The following is a 26,516-nucleotide window of genomic DNA, read 5'->3' as shown; positions in this document are numbered from 1 at the left end:
AGGGGTGGGGTGTGATAGGTGCCCATATAAGAAAAAAGCCCCAAATATTGGGACTGTCCCTATAAAATTGGGACATCTGGTCACCCTATACCCAGTGGGGCCAGAATTTCGCCCAGTGTTCCCACACTGCAGGGATGTCACTCCTGAATTAACCCTTCTGGTCAACACTCAGAGCAGCGATGCTGATTGCTGGAGAGAGCTGCATCCATTTCCTTTGGTTGGACACTAGGGGGGCGGTCACAAGGATGCAAGACCTTAGAACCTACTGAAAGGAAGAGAGTAATGAATGTAACGGAGAGTTTGTTTTTAAAGGAAGATGGTTAATCCATTTCTGTTACACTTCAGTGAGCCCGTGACTTTTGTTTTTATAGGTGTAGTGATACAGACATGGGTTCTAAACCACTACAGAGTGGTCCAGCTGGAAATAATAGACCAAGTGGTAATGTCGTATGGTGGACTACGGGGAGCTGTTGCTTTTGCTCTAGTTGCACTTCTGGATGAGAAAAAAGTGAAAGAGAAAAATCTATTTGTCAGCACAACTATCATTGTTGTGTTCTTTACCGTTATATTCCAGGTAATTGAATTACTTGCTTCTGCTTCTTAAAAAGAGGAGGAGGAGGTCCAAAAGGTATGGACGTGCCCCTCCATTTAAAGCAGTTCTCAGCTGTAGGTGAGGTACTGTTTCAGTGAGCCAAAAACATAATTGGCTTTGTAATTTTAGTAGCAAAGATCCCATTTTATGTTTTCACGTGGCACCACAGGGGACAAAACACAATTTGCTGTGTGCTAAAAAATGTTCAGCCTTAACAACTGCAGTGTATTAATAGCGCTCAGGTTAATATTTGAATGGGTATCCTTCCCCTCAGTTGAATAACCAAGGGAAGCAGTCTTTTTACTGGTAATTACAAATATTAAATTGCTTTACCATATGCCCTCTGATGCATGTTTTTAAAGGATATAAAAAAGGAATGGAAAAAACATAATTCTACATGAAATCACAATTTCTGGATAAATAAATCAACATTTGCTTAAGTGGAACTAAGGTGACTGACACCAGCTAAGGATCCAGCTCAGATAGATTATAATGTACTTAACACGTCAGCTTTTCAGAAGAGATTGAGAATAGATTTATATTCTTTGTAAGATTTTAAAATTTTTGTTAATGTCTTGTTATCTAGGGTTTGACAATCAAGCCTTTGGTACAGTGGCTAAAAGTGAAGAAAAGTGAGCACAGAGAGCCCAAACTGAATGAGAAACTCCATGGCAGAGTAAGATTGTAATAGCAATATCAGGGGGGTTTGTGATTCCAGTAGAAATGACTAGAGCTGATCAAAAACCAGGAAAGAAATTTCATGAAATGATTTCCCCTTTTGACAAAAACTAATTTCAAGATCAAAGAGTCTGTGGCACCTTATAGACTAACAGACGTATTGGAGCATGAGCTTTCATGGGTGAATACCCACTTCTTCGGATGCATGTCTATAAGGTGCCACAGGACTCTTTGCTGCTTTTACAGATCCAGACTAACATGGTTACCCCGCTGATACTTCAAGATCCTAGTAATTTTTATTAGCTCTATAAATAATGAACTGGCTTGCCCAGTTGTTTTCTGGTCACTCTTCACGTTGCTTGGTGGGATGCCCAACTGGCTACGTTTTTTACTCCCTAAACCCTCTGGGGATGGGAGACAACCTGCTCAGCCTTGTGGGGCAATGGTGCCCATTATTGTTCATGTGAAGAATTAGTGATTAGGACATAGGGGCTTGATTTTGGGCAGGTCAGTTGAAGCATATGAAAATAAGTTTACTGTAAAGACAAAACTTACACAGATAAACCAATATTAAGAGTTTAAGGGACAATTAGCGGGTAAGCAATTATGAGAACAGATAACTTGAATATTACATAAACAGTAGCATATAGTCCAGTGTAAGTGCTAATTTACAAATTGGCACAGACAGGTTTCTAATCAAGACTGAATGCTCTTCACACCCCATATGTCTTGCACCTTTGCAGTCCTAGAATTTTAAAGACTCTTCACCTTCAGATCTCTTGAAATTCACCTTTAGGAAAAGGTCCTAATACACTTTTTACATAACTCCTTCCTGTACTGAATATTTTCCTAGCGCTCAAGGTCAGAAGGGACCATTAGATCATCTAATCTGACCTGTATAACACAGGCCATAAATGTCACCCAGTTGAACCCAATAATGAATGCGGCCAATCTGCATCGTTCTGATAGTTTTAAAACTAGAAGTTACCTAGTGTGAATTAATAACTCGCACCAACTTTTCATTGCAACAGTGGATAAGTTATACACAAGGGAAAGGTAACCAATTAAGCATGTTAATAGTTCAGCTCACAAACTCAGTACTTACCTGTGTCTGAAAATTTAGTGAAAACAAGAACTTTTGATGTGGCCTTAAGTTTTTTCATTTAGAGAGAGTGCCAAGTCTGAGAGGTGTGTCCCATTCACCTCTGCCTCTTTGGAAACCTTAGTCTGGTCCTGCGTATACCACTGTGGCCCCCTGCTGGATCCTTACGTTTCAGTGGACTCCAGTTCTAATGCTACTGAATACATCTGATGTTGAGCACACTCTTGCTTGTCAGCTGAGATGGTGTTTGTCTTCAAGAGAGATGAGAGGAAAGCTTACAAAATACTCATGGCAGAGAAGGAAAAGAATACAAAACACCCAGAAGTACCCTATATATTTTGCTCTTTCAGAGTTTGCTGCCACATAAAGTCATACCTTCCAGCTGTGAAGTACCTTTGGTGTGTGAGTGACAAGTTGAGGGCTACATTATGGCATTAGCCATAGCCCTTCTTTAGATGCAGTGCAATGCTGCTCCACTACTATATGAGTTCCAGTAGGGATTGTGTCTCAGGGAAGCACAATGCCTCCAGGAGCTCCTAGGAAGGGCACCCAATGCACCACCCTCAAGATAGCATAGTGTACATTCCCAACCAGTGGTAACGAGATACCTGACTTATCACACCTTATTTTGTGCATCCCTAACTCTCTGCTGTATAGATCTGGTGAGGTGATCTTGAGCATCATGCATATATTATATTCAGTAGTAATGCTGATCAAGTGCATCAGTCACGGTGTGCACTAATCTAACCCTGTCATGCTGTAGATCTCCAAGAAATCAGTCAGCTTTTCAGAGTAAAGATTAAGAAGGCATAGAAACGAAAAGTCAAATTCTGCTCTCAATTATGCTGGTGTAAATCTGAGTGGGAGTAATTCCGCGGAGTGGAGTTACACCAGTGTAAATAAGGAACAACTGAGGACAAAGATTTACCCAAAGTGTTGAGTGTTTTACAGTGATAATAAAAGAGGATTGGTACTCACACTACACTGAGGGAAATGTTCATTCTCAAAGAGTATGGCAAGGAGCTAGAAGCAACAAGAAAGAAACCTTCAGCTGATTTAGAAAAGACAAATGGCTCATGCACTTTTGAAAGCAAAAAGGAAGGAGATGCAAAAGTGAGATTAGGATGAAGGGGCAATAAAAGTGAGAGTTGACAAAATGGGGTCTGATTCTCCACTTATTTAGATTTGAGTAAATCAGGAGTAGTCATTGGATAGCACTATGATAGAACTGGTATGAGAGGAGAATAAGGGCCTGGATCTGTAGGAAAATGAGATGCTAATCTCAGCACACTCATGTAAACAGGAAGTAATTCCACTGGTATTCATAACATTGTTCTGGATAGACGGCAAATCTGACCCCATATGAATTAAGCTATTTAATAGCAATGCCCTTAACTTCCACACAATATTTATTTTATGTTCCTTTTTGATAGGCTTTTGATCACATTCTTTCTGCTGTTGAAGACATATCTGGACAAATAGGACATAATTATCTGCGAGACAAGTAAGTAGTGTTACCTGCCCTTATTTTACTGACCTGGGATATTTAAGGAAATGGCAATGTATTAACATAGTGGTAGCTTTGCTTACATCTGTTTGATGAGTGAAATGGGTATTTAGGGAGTAACTGAATGGAGACAGCTTGGGTGACACTGGTCCCTTCCCCCTGCTCCACCCCTCACTTCCCACTCGCTGACTTTCTGAAGTTAATCACACTAGATAAAAACCACATTGTTGCAAAAATGTACATTACCTGTGCAGTTAGTAACCATTTAGAATATTCAACAGGAAGATTTTTTAAAATTCTAATATACTTCTCAACATTGATCCAGTTTGTTTACATTTTTGCATTCCATTCATCTTGGAAAATGAAACTACACTGGCTATTTTCATTGATTTCATCACTGTGAGAAAGACTTTAATGGCAATTCACAGATTAAACATCTTTGCCCTCCTCTGCTTCAATAATCATTTCCTGGAGAACCAATTTTGTTTATTTTAGATAGAAAATCCCTTTTGTAAACTATGACTTTTAAGTCTTTGAGGCTGTCCAAGTGAAATGTCTGGGACGTTACCACCATCTTTTCAGTTTATAACACTTTAACCGGTTGATAATCCCTCGTGGATTTTGGGGACTGTCCATCTCCCAGCAATGGAACCTTTTCAGTGTCACAACTAAGGCCTGGGATTAGGCCTTTGCTAATGTTATCATCCGTATTTAGGGATCTATGCCCGTGTAGAATTATTTGAGAGGTGGCCATTTGCACAGGATTTGAACTGAACACACAATTTTAGCCCCTCTGATGCCAACTTTAGGAACCATATTTGTGTGTATGGGAAAGGATGTTAATCTGTTCCAAATTGAAACACACAAATGTTACCTCCTTGGACAATAAGTTCTTCAGCTTCCAAATATTTTCACAATTTTATTTCAGTGATATAGAATGGATTATAATGAAAGTGCTCAGCAACAATGGTGATGGGCAGACTTTGAGAACTAGAGCAGGGAAGGAGAATAAAAGGGAAAAGACTATATAAACCTGGAAATGTAGTTTCTTATAGTGCTACTTGAAGATGGGAAACTCTTTCAGCCATGGGCTTAAAGCAAACTCTCTCTTTCCCCTCTGTTCAGTGTAGCACTGCTGCAGTAGGGCTGAAATAGAGATCTTGGAGAGACCGGAAGTTTGAGCAGAGTGTTGTTCAAACCAGCTTCTGAGGGAATCTGGAAACTCTGGAATCTGTACAAATGTGACCAATTATGGTTTGTTCCACCATAATAGATGACATTTGTACACCTAAGGTAACATTTAATGCTCCTTAGCATAGCAGAGTAAAGAGAGATTTCTGTTTGTTCATACAATGAGAAGCCATTTTGCCTTGGGTAACCAGGAATCCTGTCCTGGATTTGGGTATTGGGAATGAATTTCTGACGATGAGGAAATAAGAGGACATTTCCTCAGTTGTGGCACGTTGGCTGTGATGGTGATGAAGGTGAGGCTTTTTAAAGTCACAGGCAGACAGAGCCTGACTACTTCAACGTAGGAGGAGGGCCTCCCTGAAAAAGGAGGAAAGGCCCGACCTAACCTAGATACTTGGCTGACTATTCACTTTGGTGACCAAGATCTCCTGAATAATGCAATCTCAAAGTTACTGAGAACAGGCACCACCTCAATATCTGAGAATAATTCACTGGGGCATGCAGGGGCTTCTCAGTGGGGCCAACCTACAAGACATTGGGTAAAAAAATAATCTATTACTGAAGGTAAACTCTTTTACATAGAAGGAAAGAGATTTTTAAACTTTTACTGTGAGGGTTCCTAAAGGCTCTTAAAGATACAATCGAATAGTCAGAAGTAGAAAAATAAAATGGCATTATTCCCTGGTGTATTGTATGTCCTATTGATTTTGAAACTAGAACCATTTTGTATACTCTAATTACAAACCTCTTATTGCTGTTGTTCTGCAGCAACTGTGCCTGGTGGCTGCACCTCTCAAAAGATAGTTGTGAATTGTGTAACTCCGTATAAGGCTTTTACAAATGTGCTTTAACTGTTATTTACAGAAATAAAGCAACAAAACATATTTCCCTGTGTTTATTATCCGATAAGGTGTACAGTAACTCCTCACTTAAAATTGTCCCCGTTAATATTGTTTTGTTGTTACACTGCTGATCAATTGGGGAACATGCTCATTTAAAGTTGCACAATGCTCCCTTCTAACATTGTTTGGCAGCTGCCTGCTTTGTCCACTGCTTGCAGAAAGAGCAGCCTGTTGGAGCTGGTGGGGGCTTGGAACCAGGGTGGACTTGTAGCCCCCCTATCAGCTCCCTGCTCCCCTAAGTTCCCTGTGCAGCAGCTGCCCAGCAGGCTATCAGCTACCGGCAGTTCAGCTGTCCCTCCCCCCACTGCCTTGTGCTACTCCTGCCTTCTGCCTTGGAGCTTCTCCCGGGAGCCTCCTGCTTGCTGTACAAGGTAGGGGGGAAGGGGTGCTAAAGTCAGAGTGTCCCCCTCCTCCCTGCTCCTGCCCTCCCCTTACCCCATCTCTACAGAGCAGGGAAGACATGAGACGGACCTTTCTGGCAGCAGCTGCTGTCTCAGCTTCCTGATCTAATTAAAAAGGAAATGTACTTAGAGTGGGGTCAGTGTACTTAAAGGGGCAATGGGCATCTCTCTCACACACAGGATGTGTGTCTCTGTGTCTGTCTGCCATGCTGTCTCCCCTCCCTCCATTTCTGCTGCCTTGTAGAGTGTGAGGCTACATTAACAACAATGTGTTAACCCTTGAGGGCTCAGCTGTTCTAGTTTATCATTTAGCAGTAAGGCATTCCCTGGGAAATATCCCACCCTCTGACTCCACCACCTCAACCAAGCTTCACAATCATCATTGCTGTGTACAGTATTAAATTGTTTGTTTAAAACTTATATAGTCCTTTGGTGAAAAACATTTCCCTGCAACACCCCCTATTTATATTAATTATTATGGGGAAATTGGATTCGCTTTACATTGTTTCGCTTAAAGTTGCATTTTTCAGGAACATAACTACAACGTTAAGCGAGGAGTTACAGTATAAAAATGCTTAACTCAAAGGAATAGCTGTTCAAGCAAAACTAAAAATGCTAACTATCATTTAAATTGATTGCTGCTGTTAAAATTCTTTGTTTAAATCACTAGGTGGTCCAATTTTGATCGGAAAATCCTCAGTAAAGTACTGATGAGAAGGTCTGCTCAAAAATCAAGAGACCAGATTCTTAATATTTTCCATGAGCTCAACCTGAAGGATGCTATTAGCTATGTGGCTGAGGTACTTTTAAACATCTTTTCTTACACACTGTAACATCATATTTCTTTGTTTTAAATATTGCAGGATTTCTTAACTTCCATGTATTAGGAGAGCTGAATCAAAAGCAAATCTACTTTTACGGTGAAATGGTATTTGAAGTGTATTGTGTCCCGTTATTACCTATTTATGTCATTGTGGTTCACTGTATTACCTCTAAATTCCTCAGTACCACTGGGTCCTGTATATGTCACTGTTCTGTTCTGATAGGTATCATTTAGAAGCTTGGTTTTTGCCTCCACGTGCGCCGAGTAGTACCATGGTTTCATGGAAGCTATACAAGTGAGCATGTGCTAGTCAGCATGTGTAAAGGTGGCAGAATCTGGCTCCGTATGAATAATTAAACAAGCAGTGGCTGAAGCAATAGTGTGCTTTCCAGTGATGCCTTGTGCAGAAATTCAGGTTAGAGTAAGCAGTGCAGATGGCAGTTGCAGACTGAGAGCATCTGGGTGCTAGCCTCAAGGTTGAGCTTATTTTTGTAGCCAAATGAACTACAAGCTTGATAAAGAGCTGGGGTTTTGTTTTGTTTTGTTTTTTGGTTCATTAGCCTTCCAAAAAACTAACACCAAAACACAAAACATTTTTGCCGCACTAGCAAATTCAATGTTACTCATGGGCAAAATCCAAAATCTTTTGGAATGATTCCCAAGCTTTTTCATTTTGTGAGCCTGTCACAAGACAACAGTCTTTTCTGGGACCAACTCTTCCTGCTCTACCACCTATTTGTTGGTTCTCTAATCTTTTAATTCTGCGGAACACCAAGAAGGACTTCAGACACCCCAGTCTGAAAACAGCTGGCCTCTCAAATTCCTACAATTCCTGGATACCAGCAGGCGAAAAATCTCCTTGTTATTTTCCCCAGTCTAGCCCATTAGTCTGGATATTGAGCAAGAAGGCTTCATTGATTCACGGCACATAGGCAGTCTTCAACTAATAGCTAGAACCACATCTGGACTGAGAGCTTAGGTCAAAATGTCTTGTTCTAGTTATCACACACAGAAAGGCCTCCAGAAGTATAACTGCAGATGAATGTCCACAGAAGGACATTTCTACCTGTGACCAGAAATATCTGTAGCCCCATTTCATGCATTTAAGTGTCATGGGAGTCATTTAAAAAACATTTCATACTTCAATCAGTAATAGCTCTAGCAGTAATATAATTATGAACCTCACATTTAGGTACCTTAAATATCTGATTTCCATTTCACTGTAATATTTATGTAGGTGTTTCTGTTTTCAGATGTCACAGTGATTTTTCTAATGCCATTGAATGGTTCCAAATTGCTTAGAACACAGATGATTATAAATTATGCATAGGTGATTGTACTTCCTAGAACATAGGTTTTCTCCATCATTGTCACGGGTCTCCTGAGTGTCTTTTTCAGCCCCAGTAACTGACCACAGCCACTCCAGGTCTTCTTAACCACCATTGTGCTCTATTATATATTACATTTACAATCAATAGCCAGCTTCCCCACTTGCTTTCTGGGGAAGGGTAACCTAGAAGTAGAAACAGCAACCAGTCCTGTCTGCTTGTTCCTTCTTTCAGGCACCCTGCTCTCTTCCCTCCTCTCTATCTAGCTGCTGAGGATACTTCAACCCTATTAGCCTCTCAGCTGTATTGCCACTCAGTTAATTTGCCTCCTCTGCCAACTGCTTGTTTTTCAATCAGAGCTCAATTAGTATAAACTGGCAGCAATATGAGTGACAGGGTATTGAGTGAACTTATGGCTCAGCACACCCTGTTACAACCATGTTTAAGCTTTCTTGATTCCTTTGCTGTGCATGGACATGTAAAATGATCATGACAGAGCTATAGCTTACAAAATCACAATACATTAGCTTCGATCTTAAGAATAATGTACTTCTGTCAGTGGGGGAAATATTTTTCCACAGATGTTCTGTTCACCGCTCATTAAAACATAGAGTCCAGTCCAAGATCTCTGTGCTGCAATTCAAAACCATATGTGGGATTGCCTCTCACTACCAGAGAATTTTTTCTCCTTCTGGGAGCATGACTTCACTCACTATCTACAATCCATCAGAACAATGAAAATGTCAAGTAGCAGTGGGCACTGGCGATCATGGGAGACAAAAGTTTTGCAGGAATTCACTTTTGTATCACCATGCAGAACTGAAAGCAAAGCTCACCTTTTCAATTTAGCTTTAGTTCCTCGTGCATGCATGCATACATTTCATGACTAACCAAACATTTGCCTCCTTTCTGGGAAGGAAGAAAGAACGATTACTGTCATATCTTGGAAGGTGTTCAGGTAGCACAGATATGGGTGCCAATATAAGAATCTAGATAAGTAGATGTTTACAGGTGGCTAGCAAAGTGTTAGATGAAAAATGTTGCCCAGTATCGGAAGTAACCCTTTATATAGTGGAAAGGGGAATTCAAACTTTTGGTGGCTCTCACTGAGGGCTTTTAGAGGTGCAGGGGTACATTTTGCGGAAGATAAGGAGAAAGCCTAAAATGTCACTTTAAGTCTTCAAATTAGGACTATTAATTGTCATGGCTTTGGGCTGGTCCTTTATACAAGGTTGACTTTTGCCCCAGGGAAATAAACCACATAGAATATCAGGGTTGGAAGGGATCTCAGAAGGTCATCTAGTCCAACCTCCTGCTCAAAGCAGGACCCATCCCCAGACAGATTTTTACCCCAGTTCCCTAAATGGCCCCCTCAAAGATTGAACTCACAACCCTGGGTTTAGCAGGCTAGTGCTCAACCCATTGAGCTATCCCCTCCCCATGGGAAAAAAGACCTTATTCCTGTTACAAAAGAACTAGAGGAAAGTTGTATTTATGGGTTATTTGCCTACAGAAGCTTCAAAAATGATGCATCTTTTTTTTATATTATACAATTTAGCCCTAGGTATACCTCTGTTAACATCACTGAAAGCCCTACCGCTAAGCTGTAATGCACGTTATTTCTTTCTGTGAACAGGGAGAGCGTAGAGGTTCCCTGGCTTTTATTCGTTCTTCAAGTACTGACAACATGGTCAATGTGGACTTCAGCACTCCTCGACCAAGTACTGTAGAGGCCTCTGTCTCCTGTTTATTGTAAGTAACTTTTTTAGGGGCTGTTTTTGTTTAATTTTTGAGTTGTATAGGATTAAATACAAAAAATGAGTGTTTACCCAAGTACAAAATGGGTGTCAAATCCTCCCATGCTGACTTGGTTACTTTCTCTTCAGAGACTGATAACTGAGTGATTTTCAGCAGTGACAGGTACCCCACACTGTTCTTTCTGTGCAAGCCTGTCCTCAGGTAAAAAGCATTACAGAGAAAACAGATTAAAAACAATAAAAGAAGCTACACACATGCTAATAAGGGTTCACGCCAGCCCTAACATGGACTCTGGCAGGAGCAGTCCTTCAAACCCCCACCCAAGGGGATTCTTTGTGGTTACAAGTTCACCACAGCTTCGGCTCAGAACAGGCCCCCAGTCTTATGGGGCTTCAGCAGGCCTAGTCCTTCCAACTCCTTCCCAAAAGGTTGGGGCTCTCCATGGAGCAGGGGTTCTGTCCATTTGCTGGATCAGGAAGAAGGCCCTGAGCCAGTTTACAACCAGATTTTTTATCCAAAAATCCTTTCTTTGTCTTTCTTGGATCATGAAGAATCCAGTTTGAACTAGTATATATGCCCCTCTCCAGGAGGTGGCTTCAAAGGCTGATAACAAAGGAAGTACATTAGCATCTTCCTCACAGGTGCTGACTTTCCAAAGTGCTGGGGGGGGCTTGACCCCTGGCTCTGCCCCAAGGACTCACCTCTGCCCATGCTCCACCCTCACGTCGCCTCTTCCCACCCAGTTCCACGCCCTCCCCCAAGCACACTGTGTCCTCACTCCTCCCTCCTTCCCCCCCAGCACCTCCTGCAAGCCGTGAAAGAGCTGATCGCAGCTGGCAGGAGGCGTGGGGAGGGAGGGAGAGGCACTGATCCATGGGGCCCATCAACGAGTGGGAGGCGCTGGGTGGAGTGGGTGGAGCTGATAGAGGAGCTGCCAGTGGGTGCTCAGCACCCACCATTTTTTCCCCATAGATGCTCCAGCCATGGAGCACCCATGAAGTCAGTGCCTATATTCCTCCTTCTACTAGAGAATACATATAGTTTGACAATAACACATACAGAATTGCATTTTTAATACAATGGACCTACAAAGGTATTCACCCTAATTCAGTGAGGTTTAACCTAATTCAATAAAGTTTATTTTAATTCCATAAGGTTTTTCCAGGATATTACAAGACATTGTCAGTCTATCAAAGTAGCATATTATACTCGTTACTTATTTTACCAGGTTCAAAGAAGAGGACCCTTCTTCAGGGTTATCTCATTCCTGGGACTTTAATGGAAAACATTTTATGACATGAACAGAAATATAAAAGTTTACATGTATAACTAGAAAAATGGGAATAGAGAGTATCACATATGTGCAGAAAAATGAATGGCAGTATTTTTTTAAAAAGGGAAGAGTAATTTTTTTACCTTTGTGGAAATCAGAAGCAGCTACATGATTTTACACAAACTTTCCAAACTAAACTCTCCTTTGGTCAGAGACCAAGCATGAAAACTGTATCCCTAAGGGTGAATTTTTCAGAAAGTTCCAGTGTGTAAGAACAGCGACTTATCATTCATACAGTTTTGTATCCCTCCTTGTAGCCAGAGTCTTGTGTGTTACATGATGCCAGAGCCACAGAATCCACCCTTTACCATAGAATTCTTGTTCAGAATTCATTATTTAAATGTTGTAAAATTTCTTTTTCTTTTTCTTTTTTTAAATTATGAGACATATTCCCTGGTATGCTCAAGCAGTTTGTGCCACTTCCATTATGTAAAGCAGCTGTAAACTGGGTACAACCTGCCAGTTAAACCAGATTTATGCCACTTGGAATTGCAGAGTGGTGCATACTTGCAATATACCAATAAAGCTGGCCCTATATTTTTAAGAGCCAGCTATTGGTGAAACTAAGACTTTGTCTACACTAGCACTTTTTGTCAGCAAAACTTTTGTTGGTCGGGGTGTGAAAAAAACATGTTTCACCAACAAAAGCGCCGATGTGGACAGCACTACATCTGCGGGGGATGCTCTCCCGCAGAAACATGCTGCTCATAGTGCAGGTTGAAAAATGGTACGCACATTTGCTGAAAAAATTTAGTGGAAGAAAGTATGGGGCAGAGGGAGGATTCTCTTTAAATGAGAAAGTGGTATTTTCCCTACAATTTAAAAACAGACATTTTTGCAAAATTTTGTAATTGTTGAACATTTTCATTTTGGGAAAAAAGTGGCAAAAATGAAGTTTCCACACAAAAAATCACTGATATTGAAATCCCATGTTTCAATTCAAAACTTTTCATTGAAAAAATGCTAATTGTGTCTAGCTGTTAATGTGCTTATCCCTTAATGCCAAACTGCTTCCCACACCTTGGGCCAGATGCTTCCACCATTACTCGCACTGAACAGCGTCACAGTTTCAGAGTTTAACTGCATCTTTGACACACAAGCACCATGCTCTTATTCGACGGCTCCCACATGAGGCTTCAGGCTCTCAGCCATCATATCTCATGGGTGGAGATCTGCTTCTCTCTCACTCCAGATGAGGGGTTTAGGTTCATGGTCTTCTGCACTTCAGTGTGATTTCCTCAGCAGGTCTGACTGGGGTCCAGCACCTGTGGTTAACCTTTCTCCAGGAGCTACAACAGTGTATACCAGTGACACATCAGCCTTTACAAAACAAAATACGTTTATTGTTAGGGTAAAAGCATTACAGGGAAAACATATAAAAACAATAAAAGTTCCTATATGCAAGGTAACAGTTTACCAGAGGTCACCCATCAGTCTTATGGACCCTAGTAAGCCAAAGCCCTAGTTAGCCAAGGGTTGCTCTGCCCCAGCCCTCCCTTGGACAGATGGTCATGTCCGTTTGCTGAAAAAAAAAAGGCTCTGTGTTAGTTCAAACTCAGCCTTTTTATACCCAAAGCCCTTTCTTTGTTTGGGTCTCTGGGAAACCTAGTTTGAACCAGTATATGCAAACACCCCAGGGGATGGTGTTTCTCTGGAGTTGTTTACCATCCCCAGGGTGATCACCTCATAGTGTTTTTTAGTTCCTGGAGGAGCTGTGGTAACTCTCCCCCATGGAGTAGAACACAATCAGACATAAATATTTCATAAATTTAATATGTTGGTCCCCAAAGATGCTGCAAAATCTGCCACAAGTAGGATATTACTTCTTGAGTAGACCCACTGATGTCAGTGGATCTACTCGAGGAGTACTTGGTCTGAATAAGGATAGTAGAACTTGGCCTCTTCTGTCCCCTCGCCAGGTGCTGAAACCTCCAGCTTCTCCTCTGATAGCTTCTGCCCTGCAGTTATGCGTTGTCAATACAAATATCTGTGGAATATGAATAATGCGGAGGCAGAGTTAAATTAAAAAAACATGCAATACTAACAAACAGCACAGAAGAGACTCTGGAAATTGTATTATCTTTTGCATATTTAATTCAACAAAAATCTCCTCATTTGAATATTTCTGGAGTTGCCACCAAATTTTCCATCTGGTGCAAAGGCATGCCACAAAAACTATAGAGCTGTACAGCACAATATTGGTCCAACTTTCTGCAGAGTACGTGGATCTTGCCTACAGTATTCACCGCTGGGCAAATTCCAGAGGTTTAGTCTCAAGTCACCTTTTCACCCTTTAGGAAAGAAAAATACACACATTTGTGAAAAACAAATGGCACATAACATTTATTGGAATAAATTTAACTGTGATATAAACAGTGGCATCTGCTACTCATAAGATGCAAATTGGTCTGACCACAGATGTAAGTGGTCAAGTACTACTGAATTTGGTATACCCTGGGTACAGAAAATGAGTGTGACTAATAGCATGGGGATGAATGACCTAGATCAGTGGTTCCCAAACTTTTTTCTGCCAAGGATCACTTTGGCATCTGACTAAATATCCCAGACCCCTTTCATTGTTTATACATAAGTTTCATGTCATTATTACACTATTAGTTCAGTTAGTTATGTCACCTCCAAAAATACACACACACGGTTTAGTTCAGTGGTCTCAGGATTCTGAGGGCTCAGTTCCCAGCTTCACTGTAGAGTCCTGAAACCCTTATACATGTCAACAGTGTGATGCTGTTGCAAAAAAAGCAAACGTGATTCTGGGATGCATTAACAGGTGTGTTGTAAACAAGACACGAGAAGTCATTCTTCCGCTTTACTCTGCGCTGGTTAGGCCTCAACTGGAGTATTGTGTCCAGTTCTGGGCACCGCATTTCAAGAAAGATGTGGAGAAATTGGAGAGGGTCCAGAGAAGAGCAACAAGAATGATTAAAGGTCTTGAGAACATGACCTGTGAAGGAAGGCTGAAGGAATTGGGTTTGTTTAGTTTGGAAAAGAGAAGACTGAGAGGGGACATGATAGCAGTTTTCAGGTATCTAAAAGGGTGTCATCAGGAGGAGGGAGAAAACTTGTTCACCTTAGCCTCCAATGATAGAACAAGAAGCAATGGGCTTAAACTGCCGCAAGGGAGATTTAGGTTGGACATTAGGAAAAAGTTCCTAACTGTCAGGGTAGTTAAACACTGGAATAAATTGCCTAGGGAAGCTGCGGAATCTCCATCTCTGGAGATATTTAAGAGTAGGTTAGATAAATGTCTATTAGGGATGGTCTAGACAGTATTTGGTCCTGCCATGAGGGCAGGGGACTGGACTCGATGACCTCTCGAGGTCCCTTCCAGTCCTAGAGTCTATGAGTCTATGAGTCTATGTATCTTTATCTGAATTTCCGTTTCCCCTAAATAGGGGTATTACTTGTGAGTGTTGTGAGTCTTGGCATCTGTGGCAGAAGAAGTACTACTAAACTCTCATAGCGAGTGTGTAGTTCTCAATGGGCAAGTACTGGCATGACCAGAACGCCCCTACCAACATGACCTCTCATGCACAGTATCTGAGAAAAACAGTGTCTTCCATGCAGCACAAGTGCCAGAATGCTGTTCCGGCAGGTTCTGGCCCTGTCCCAAGGAACAGACCCCTGCATAACCCACAGCAGACCAGCCAGAGGTCTGGGACCCCACTGTGTGGGAACCACTGAGCTAGATTAATAGACCTTCCGTCCTGCAGGTGCACAAGGATGAGATGTAACAGGAAAAGAAGGAAACAGGCATAAGTTTATAAGATAAAGCAGATGATCAATCAATGCTAAATTGTTGCAAGTTGCACTAGTTTGTCATTTACCTGCTTTTCCTGACCAAATTACACCACCACTGATGTCACAGCTGAATCTGCCCAGAGGCTACCACAAGAGTTGTGCCCACTCACTCTAGACTACACTTGACTCATGATGATGTTTACTTGTTTTTATCCCATCCACACTTATCTTCATGTTTAAATATATTGCAGTGCATATATATATATATATAAAATATATTCCTCCAGTTAGTGATCTAGAAAAAAGTTGTATATATTTTAATATTCTGCTTTAGGAGAGAAAAAGCCAGCTCTGTTTGTCTTGATATGCAAGCCTTAGAGCAGAGGAGAAAAAGCATACGAGATACAGAGGATACAGTCACTCACCACACACTGCAGCAGTACCTCTACAAACCCAGACAAGAGGTGAGAGCACAGTTGCAGCTATTACCATGTTTTCATTTGACAGCCAGAAGAAACAAAATGCAGAAAATTGTTGGGAAACTCAAAATAAAAGGACAAATCTGCAAAATCAATCATTAACTGAAGATGGGCTCTGATCCTGCATACCCTTAATCATGTGAGCAGTCCTTATTATACAAATAGTCCCATTGATTTCAATGGCACTACTCATGTGAGAGAAGATTGCAGAATTGGGCCCCAGATGTGTTCTGCTGGTTGGTTGTTGCTGGTCTGAAAATTAACTGGCTGGGTGAGGGTGAGATGAAGCATGTGAATGTTAGGAAGACTGAGCTGTTTAATCCAGACCTGTTCTAGCCAGTGTAATTAATCTGAATGACTTTCAATCAATATTTTTTAAATTACCATACTGATAGGTAAGAAGGAAATAATTAACTACCTGGAATCCTGTTAGTGTGTTGACTTGTAATTAATTGTCTTTTTGTAATAGATTGGTTTTGGCAGTTGCCTTGGTGCTGGGCCCCAGTCTGCATTTCTATATAAATAAATGTTTTCTTATCTTCCTGGCTACAGCACATACATCTGTACAGTCGGCACGAGATCATTCAGAATGAAGACGAAAAACAAGACAAGGAGATTTTCCACAGGACAATGAGGAAGCGCTTAGAGTCTTTCAAGAGCACCAAACTAGGAATAAACCAGCCCAAAAAGCTCAACAAAAGCCATAAGAGAGACCGGGGCCAAAAAAGGGTAAGGGGACTGCCATTTACCCAGACAAAAGGCCTGGTGCTCTAGAGGATCCATTCCTGAGGAAGCATAGGGTAGTTTCGGCTCCTAGCATCAATCTCTTCCCTGTGGAAGCTCCTCAGAGGGAGTTTTGGCGATCAAGACCCAAGCCAGGGGAGAGATCAAAATATAGGATGAGTCGAGGGGCAGCACTGGAGGTGGCATTATACCTTCACCAATCTTGTGGAACCTACCGACCATTTCCCTCTGCACTGTGGGATCCTTCCTTTGGATGTGAGAGGATTCCAGGTCCAACAACCATGGTGCCAGAAGGGGTGACTCATGTCTGCATGCATAGGCGCTGACTCCGTGGGTGCTCTGGGGATGGAGCACCCACAGGGAAAAATTAATGGGTTTCTATGAAAGACACCCTTTGCCTATTACTTTTGTGCAAATTTCCTTGCTATGTTGTAGCAGTAAGGAATAGAGCATCACACGTTGACACTGTAGGGAGGCCTGGACTATAAGCTACATTTTCAAAAGTGCTCACAATTAGTGGGTGCTCTGCACCCACCGACAGCCAAGCTCCCCTTACCCCCTGCCTCAGCCCCTCCTCTTCCCAGCCTCCTCCCCTGAGCGTGCCGAGTCCCCACACCTCTGCCTTCTTCTTAGCATTTCCCACTTGGCCACTACCAAACAGCTGTTTGACAGCCTTAGCACACTCCAGGAAGGGGGGGAGGAGCGGGAACATGGTGCACTCAGGGGAACAGGTGAGGCTGGGGTGGGGATTTGGGGAAGGAGTTGGAATATTGGCAGGGGGGGCGGAGTTGGGGCGGGGACTTTGGGGAAGGGGTTGGAATGGGGGCTGGGAAGGGGTGGGAAGAGGCAGGGCCTCATGAAAGGGGTGGAGCGGGGGCTGGGCAGGGGACGCAGGGTGGGGTCGAGCACCCAGGGGAAAGAGGGGAAGTTGTCACCTATGTCTCCATGGAAATTGCATGGAGCTCGGGGGGCTGATGGTGTGAGGAGATGAAACTCCAGCTTCTCCTGCATGGACGAAGGAGGGACAAATCCAACCTGCCCAATGGCAAAAGGAGTAGGGAACTCGGCCACATACCACTAATAGAGTTGTGTGTCTGCACTAACATCAATTGAAGTTCTATGCAAAGACAAAATAAAGGCTTAAAATAGTTAGGCGTAATCACCACTGCATTATTCCAGTATTATGTTGGTGAACTCCATTTGATTGGCAGAAAGCTGGGGAATCAGGCTCTCTGTATCTACAATGTGTGCTGCATAGCTAGCACTGTCTGCGGTAACTTGAAATGTTTTACTTTTTCAGAGAAATAGTAATGCCATACCAAATGGAAAAATACCTTCAGAAAATCCAGTGCCAGATTTTACTTTGAAGGAAAAAGGTAATTGCACTGTCAAACGAGAGTAGTTAACCCAGGGCCGCCCAGAAGATTCAGGTGGCCTGGGGTCTTTGGTGGCAGGGGGCCCCGCTTCGGCGGTAATTTGGTAGCGGGGGGTCCTTCCGCTCCGGGACCTGCTGCTGAAGTGCCCTGAAGACCTGCAGCGGGGCCCCCCCACCGCTGAATTACCGCCAAAGACCTGGCACTTCGGCGGTGGGTCCTGCTTTGGCGGTAATTCAGCAGCGGGGGGGTCCTTCCGCCCCAGAGCAGAAGGGCCCCCCGCCGCCAAAGACCCGGAGCGGAAGAAGCTCCGGGAGCCCTGGCCCAGCGAGAATTTTCCAGGTTCCCGGAGCGAGTGAAGGATCCTGCTCCGGGGGCCCCGAAAAGTCTCGTGGGTGCCCCTACGGGGCCCGGGGCAAATTGCCCCACTTGCCCCCCGCCCCCGCCGGGTGGCCCTGAGTTAACCAGATTTTTTTAATCAGCTTGTATTTTGTTGGAGGAAGAGTGTTCTTGTGAAATTTCATGGCAGGAAAAAAAACTAAGTTGACATTAACAAATGTACTACTACCCATGTCACATTTCCCCCTCTCCTTGCTGAAAACAGATGTGTTTGGAAGGAAGTAATGAACATTAAAAAATTAATACATTTTCATAGACAACTTTAACCTACTTTATAACTAACATTAACAAAACCAATGTTTAACCCTGAAATCCTAAAAATAATTGGAGGCCACCATAAAGAAGGCCACAACATAGATAAAATCTCAGCTTCTGACTCATGACATGCCTCAGCTAACTATGATAATGGCTTCCTTTGTGATCCCATGGGTATGTACATGCACCCATCATGACTTGCCCAGGCATCTTGTAAATATCAGTACTTTCTCTGAAAGCAGAGCAAGCAGGCTGGAACAGGAGGGCAGCATAACATGTACATGAATGGAAAGACAGTATAGCCAAATACTGTGCTGACTTTTACCCTAAATGCAACCGCTGTGACTCCAGCACAGAATCTGGCCTATCGAATCTAACTTTGGGCCTGCTAGCCTTGGCAGTGTCCCTAACAAAATAAGGAAAGAAAAAACCCTGCACTTGTAATTTTGCATTTAAAGAAAAAGATCCTTGGATCTGAGTTTCAGCCATCTCTTTGCAGGTGCTGTTGTCAGTCACAGTAAGTTGTGTCTGATGCCGCCTGCCATGGCAAGTTATTATAAGGCATTGAGTTAAATTCTCCCCTCAGTTACCCATGCAACCCCGCTGATTTTAAAGAGGGCTGTGAAGTAGGGGGAAGAGGGGCGGTGTCAGAATTTTCCCCATAGCTTTCAGACAGGAATAGTGTGGGTGTGGGAAGTAGAAACTCTGAGCTCAGGTATTTGCTATCTATCAGTTTATTAGTATTTATTTTTATTGCCAGCAGCAATATAATGGCTGAATAATAATTTTACTTCTATAACTCCTTTGATCTTAAAGTGTTTCCCAAACATTAACTAATTAGGCCTTCTCCTGTATTAAGGGATTTTCTTTAGAGGGATTGATAAGGGATTTAATGTACGGGGATCATTTCACCGCCACGGATATGGAGCTGCCTCTGGGGGGAAACACAGCAGATGTTTAACCACACACAGCAGCACTACATAGTGGTTTGCGTTGAGGGGTGGGAAAGAAAATCATAGCCACTGCAGAGGGGAGCGTAGAATGGCAGGAATTAATTAACCAAGTCTGACATGATCCAGGGCACCAATGTTAATCCCTTTATGAAAATGCAATGGGATCTTTAATTACCACAAGTTGTCAGCACCTTAATTCTGCATCCCATTTGAAAGAGAGCACCTCTAGCAGCACAGTGATCCCTGACACTATGCTCAGGTTTTCTTTCAGCACTGGGTAAGCAGGAAAAGTTGCCACCTTCTGAATCAGCACTTGCTGCAGTCTGTAAGCTTTTCCTGCAGCTCTCCTATCCAAGTACTCATCTAGCCCAATCCCCTTTAGTTTGGAAAAGCGAACATAATTACAGCACAAGATACTGATGCAGGAATGAATCGGAAATCAATTATTAGCGACCTGATAAACTGTACATTAGATATGTACAGAATTTAGTTATAAAGATATGATTGCTTTCAAAACATACATTTGCCCAGATTTACATTAAAGATTATCTATATAAATCTTTGATAGCTACACTAGCATCAAGAAGCTACCAAATAACACTTTGGGTCAAATCTTTTAGGAATCTCTAGCGCACACTGATTTTTTTATATTTTTTTCCAGATGTGGAATTTTCTGATCCAGAAGAAAATTATGAATCTCTTCATATGGACAAAGGAGTTGACTTTTTAGCTAATGTCACCAAGCAGAATTGCACAGATGCTACCTCTGGTATGAAAATAGATCATAAATGCAGAATTTTCTACAATTGCAAAGCAGTTTATTGGATTTTTTGTTAATAGCTTTCTACTGATGATATTGACAAAGGTTGTGGTCATGACTGCATAACCTGGCTGTGAAATGACTAATCACTTCTAGACACAGAAAAAATGATTCTAAAGTTGTCCTGATTTTCAGTCAGCCAATAGTCAGCCATTTTGAATTGATTTCTGCTTTGTCAGGAATACATAGGTTAACTTGACTCAAATATGTTTTCTTCGTTTCCTCTTGATGTGGAATGTCTCTCCCCAAAATTATGGTGTCCTGGGGCCCATAATAGGCAATAGTTAGTCCTGGACCAGTGTAAATATAAGTTCTAATATCATTCTAGTGACCCTGCAGAGCTAGAAGCAGGGTCTTTCCATCACTGGGGTTTCCCAGCTTTCCAGTGGGCCACACAGCTCTTGCTTCCAGGTCTGGAAAGTTCAAAGACATCAGATTTTAAAACCATGACATGTTTATGTCTAGAAGAAGCTATTTTAGGTAATGTTTAAGGTTTTCAAATGTGTTAATTTTCCCTCTCTCTAGTCCTGGTCCAGTAGGACTCACAACATAGTACCGTATATACTCGATCATGAGCCAGTTTGTTTATAAGCCAACCCTCCCAAGATGGATAAGTAAAAATGGAAAATTTTTATAACCTGTTCATAAGCCGACCCTATAATTCAGGGGTCAGCAAACTTTGGCTCCCGGGCCATCAGGATAAGCCGCTGGTGGGGCGAGATGGTTTGTTTACCTCAAGCGTCCGCAGGCACAGAGGTAAACCTAAGTAAACAAAGCTTCCCAGTGCGCCAACTGCTTTCCCTGACGGGCTGGGACAGCAACTGGTGGGGAAATGTTTTGGGAGAGGAGAAGCAGGTAGTCAGGAGAGTAACCTCTGTGACTACACCCTAAATGACCCCACCCCTAGTCTGGGACCCCCACACACCTCCCATCCCATCCTTTCCCACCTTATCTGGGGAGGGCCAGGGGAGGATGTCTCTGGCCTGGCTGGAGCTGCTCCAACTGGGTGGGCAGCACGGCCGCAGCTTGCTCTGGAGGACCAGACCAGGCGGTGCGGCCGCAGCATGCTCCAGTGGGCCAGGCAGCATGGCCACAGCCTGCTCTGGGGGGTGGGGCTGAGCGGCATGACTGCAGTCTGCCAGCCGGGAGGTGCAGCGGCTTCAGAGGCTTGGGGGAGAGCAGCGTGGCGAGAAGCGGAGAGACCTTGGCCCCGCCTCTTCCCTTCTGGCTCTGCTGGCTGTGCTGCTTCTGCTTGCTCCCTCTGTTGGGGGGAGGGGCTGTGTCCTACCTCTCCCTCTCTATACCCATTCATAAGCCGACCCCCTTCTCTGGTGCTTCCCTTTTTTACTAAAAAAATTCGGCTTATGAACAAGTATATACGGTAGTTTGGTTTTTGTAACACATGGCATGTGCTGGCTGTGTAAAGGCGGGGTGTAGTATAATACTTCTATTGGATTCATTTGAATATAAGAACTGTTCTAATACACCATACCCCGATGGATACTGTGTTAGGGTGCATATAAAGTGACTAATAATGCTCCAGAAAAGAATTAGGTTTCAAACTGGATCTAGACTGTGGTTTTTTAAATAATATTTTACGGTTCACCATGTGCAGGTTTGATATTTGTTTTAAAAGGGCTTCGTTACCTGTTTCCACACCTACAGAAAAGGTACTTTTGACTGTTTGGGCCTGTTTCTCCTCTTGCACACATTACTGTAAGTCCACTGACTTTAGTGGAATTATTGATTTGCAGTATAGTCAGAGGAGAATCAGACCTCCGTCCTGTTATATTCTCTTACTATCTGGGTTTATACTATAAGTTGTTGGAGACTGGGGAGCCAAATTCACCAGTATCCTCTGACTGCTGTAGTGATGCCAAAAAGCCATAAATCTGTCTTAGTGGGCTAGGTAATCCAGGCTTGAATCTCCTTTGCATTACTGGGGTGATGCAAAAGAGCTGGTCAGTCTAGCCCTGGTATCAATCTTTCAAATATGTTTCATTTTTAAATTGATACATTTAAAAAAAAACTAGAACTGAGCACATTTGGTATGATTGGATTTAAATCAATCAGTTCATTTGAATAAACTGTGCATTTAGGTTTTGCTGTCGACAGAGCCTTCAGCCATAACTGCCAATGATAGTCAGGTTTTTTGTTGGTTTGTTTGATTTGTTTTTTAATCAACTGAGACTTTTAAAATAGCAAAATGACCAGCAATAACACGATATGTGAGCAGAAAGCAGAAAAACAATATTTGTTTATGTTTTATTTCATTATGGCTATATTCCTGGGCTAAACATCCTATTTGCTGCCAGTTATTTTATTTTCCAACTGAATTTATCACTCATAAACTTTTGTAGGAATTGATAACCCAGCATTTTCAGCTGATGATGATCAAAGTATCTACATGAAGTTCCCGCCATGGTTAACTGATGAAGATTCTGTAGTACCATCACAAAGGGCCCGAGTACAGTTACCATATTCTCCAAACAACTTCAGACGGCTCACCCCCTTTCGCCTCAGCAATAAGTCTGTAGATTCCTTTTTGCTAGCAGATGGCCCAGAGGAGCGACCCAGAGCTTTCCTCCCAGAAACAACACATATGTAATATTTTAAAATTGACCTTCATTTTTATTTTTAATCAATCTCTCTGTCTTCTCTGGCCTCCTGACAGCTTTCCTTGTCTCTTTTTGTCTTTTTCAAGTATCTTTCTCTTCCTTGATTTTTCTGCATCTGAACATATGCTATTCGGCTCCAGTTTGAAACTGGTACTTTTAAAGAAAGTTGCTTATCTTTAAATATTTAGGGCCAGACTGCTTGCTGGTGTAAATCATCACAGCTGTCTGGTCTACACCAGACCTTTGTTTGGGTTTCAACATTTCTTGTGCTATTTTAAAACCAAAAACATTTCATGCACTTGTAGGTTATGTACTATTTGTTTTTCCTGGTTTTACTCTGTTGTATGGCTTAATCAAACTATTTATATTCTGCTACAGGGATGAAACTCCCACTGAAATCACATCATATGAGACTGAATTCAGATTTAACCTAATATCTCCTAAAGTGATAAACTGTTGTCTCCAGTAACTTCAAGCAGGCGTCGTCTTTGTTATGTGTTTGTACAGTGCCTAGCCTAATAAGGATGGAGCATTTAGCCACAACTAATAAATAATACTACTAGCCACAGCAATACATTACTTAAGATAAAGTTTAAAAATCAGGTACAGCTTGCTATAAAAATTGCATCTACTTTGTATAGGTGGAGATGACTACATAAGGGCAACACCTTGGGGAAGTTAGACCCCAGATTTTTATTAGAGCACTGACATTCCTTTCAGCATAAGAATAGCCATATTGGGTCCTATCAATGGTCCACCTTTCCCAATATCCTCTCTTTGGACAGTGGCCAATGCCAAGTGTTTCAGAGCTAATGAACAGAACAGGCAGTTATTGACTGATCCATCCCCTGTTGTCCACTCCCAGCTTCTGGCAGTCAGAGGCTAGGGAAACTCAGAGCATGGAGTTGCATATCTGACCATCTTGGCTAATAGCCACTGGAACTTACTTAATTATTTTTTGAAACCAGTTTTGGCTTTCACAACATCCTCTGGCAGTGAGTTCCACAGGTTGACTGTGCATTGTGTGAAGAATACATCCTTTTGGTTCTGAGTTGAATTTTAATTTGTGTATTTATGGAAAGCTTTACCTTATTTTTAAACTTTAAGTGATATTTTAATGTAGCTGCTCAATACAGCAAGTTGTTGCCTCTATAGGTTATCAGTTCAAATCTAAATTCAGTCACACGTGAAATGAATATTTTAGTCTCACTTTAATCCCCCAACAGAAAATCAGTCCACAGTTTGAGATATTTCTATAACTGCACAGGCATTGCTGTAAATGAGATGGCTCAGGTCACAAGTCAGTCATTATAACACAAACCTAGGGCAATGCAGAGATTTAGCAACAAAGCACAATAAACAAGTGCACGGTCTATGGTGGAATAATTAAGCACAAAGACAACACCTAGTGTCATCTCTGCACCATCAACTGAATTATTTAGACAACTTGAGGGTGCTTCCATCTGAGAAGGGGAGAACCATATTCGAATAAAGTGCTGAGAGTTTATTCAGCTCAGGGTATGGCTGTCACAAATGAGCAGGAAACTCCCTCCTATTAATATTGTCCTGAAAAATGTATGTACATATTTAGAGCCTGACTGACGTGCATTTATTCTAGCTTCATGCCTTTTGAAGTGATTGTTAAGCACCTGAGTTCAAAGAAAACACAGAACGTAAACTTTCCTAGGCTCCGAGCAGTGCAGAAACCTGACTGCAATGGAGTTTCGTAGTCATCTGAAATGAAATAAAAAGAGAGTTATATTTCCCTTTTCTCATGGCTCATATCTTATGAGGAGCATTGATGCCTTTAGCTAGTTCCAGGTAGTGAAGTACGATGTGTCATTTTTACCAGTGGAGTGGAGTTCAGCTGTCTTTTGGTCTTATATTGTGTTTAGCCAATTTGCAATTATAAGTCTCCTTATTTAAAAAAATAGCCATTTGGGATTACTGCTAGATGAATGAAATAGTACTGGAACTACTGTGTGGATTAAACATAGAATAAATGCTATCCCAGAATTTAAACATATCTCTGACACTCACATTACTTGTTCACATTGGAAGTATCTGAAACTTTCTTTTTCACTGGAAATATTTACGTAGATTGCACAATATTGACTTCTGTCTCTTATGACTTGCTAAACTTCTATTAACCTTTGTCCTTTATTCTATTCTATCACCTTGATTGTTACTGAGTTTATCATTTAGAATAATACAATGGTACACAACAGCTTCTTGTGCAGATAAATTTGTGGGGTATATTTACAGTCACTGCGCTTTGTCTGTGGTTTCCCTGAAGGTTGCAATTGGGAGTGAGTTTGCTGGATAAAAGTAACTTGTCATGCAGGTTAAAACAAGTTTTAAAAAGAGTAAGGTCCAAGCAGCCTCAGCTTTATTGTAAAGATCTTGCAATGATCCCTTTAAATGCATCTTATACTGTACAACATTCCAATGTAAAAATAGCACTGGAACCCAAGGAGCTGATCCTTACAATTCAGAACTCCAAGGCAAAATTGCGTATACAAATAAATACATTTAAATGGTCACAGGATGGCACTGTCTCCTAAGAATTTGGAGCAGGCTGATATAAGCAGCAGAGAATCCTGTGGCACCTTATAGACTAACAGATGTATTGGAGCATGAGCTTTCGTGGGTGAATACCCACTTCATCGGATGCATGTAGTGGAAATTTCCAGGGGCAGGTATATATATGCAAGCAAGAAGCAAGCTAGAGATAACAAGGTTAGTTTAATTAGGGAGGATGAGGCCCTGTTCTAGCAGTTGAGGTGTGAAAACCAAGGGAGGAGAAACTAGTTTTGCAGTTGGCAAGACTAACTAGATCCAGACTAACACGGCTACCCCTCTGATACTGAACAGGCTGATGTACTTGACAAACACTGGGCTAAATTATTTCTTGACTTCCACCCTGGGCAATTCCATTAACTTCACTAGGGTTGTACAGGGTGGGAGCTGGGGCAGAGTTTAACCCACTAACTCTGAGAACAGATTTGCCTTCCTAAAGATACATGACCTTCAGCAGAATAGCAACCACAAAGGATTGATCTGAAACCAATATTTCAAATGAAAATCAAGTTTGTACAAGAAGTCGATGTTTACATACTTCTGTGTTTATTTTTACCAATGTAGGTGACACCAGCCATAGTGCTGCAGTGACAGGATACACTTTCTCAGATGAGAAACTGCTGCCTTGGAAACCTGACCAAGCAAAACAAAATGCTTCTGTTTCACAGAAACCCCTCCACTTCATTCCATCTTGTCTTCAAAGGCCCTGGGCACAAAACTGTTCTTCACTGGAAAACCAAGGAAATACAACTCTTTCTACTATCTCAGAGCACATGACTTCTTATGACCCAAACCTAACAGAAGTCTATTGGAAAGAAGTTTCGGATACGAATAACAAACCACCTGTCAATTCAGGATATTGTTCTGAAACTAGCTATGAGCCAGTGAATTCACAAGACAATTCTGTAGATATGCAAGAGA

At 42.0% G+C, this 26,516-nt stretch overlaps 1 protein-coding gene across 1 annotated transcript in view; it reads left to right on the top strand.

Annotated features, from left to right (window-relative positions):
- Positions 1-23,005, top strand: part of SLC9A3 (solute carrier family 9 member A3) — a 72,240-nt gene extending 49,235 nt beyond the window's left edge. The window contains exons 7-16 of the mRNA XM_030549367.1: positions 372-574; positions 1,179-1,268; positions 3,806-3,876; positions 7,044-7,173; positions 10,161-10,276; positions 15,709-15,838; positions 16,406-16,582; positions 17,898-17,973; positions 20,239-20,346; positions 22,758-23,005. Coding sequence (XP_030405227.1) covers positions 372-574; positions 1,179-1,268; positions 3,806-3,876; positions 7,044-7,173; positions 10,161-10,276; positions 15,709-15,838; positions 16,406-16,582; positions 17,898-17,973; positions 20,239-20,346; positions 22,758-23,005 — 1,349 coding nt within the window. The remainder of the gene's footprint in view (positions 1-371; positions 575-1,178; positions 1,269-3,805; positions 3,877-7,043; positions 7,174-10,160; positions 10,277-15,708; positions 15,839-16,405; positions 16,583-17,897; positions 17,974-20,238; positions 20,347-22,757) is intronic.
- The last annotated feature ends 3,511 nt before the right edge of the window (positions 23,006-26,516 follow it).

The sequence above is a fragment of the Gopherus evgoodei genome, chromosome 2 (genome assembly GCF_007399415.2).
Source record: "Gopherus evgoodei ecotype Sinaloan lineage chromosome 2, rGopEvg1_v1.p, whole genome shotgun sequence".
NCBI classification, from domain to species: domain Eukaryota; kingdom Metazoa; phylum Chordata; order Testudines; family Testudinidae; genus Gopherus; species Gopherus evgoodei.
This window is presented reverse-complemented; position numbering and strand designations above follow the sequence as displayed.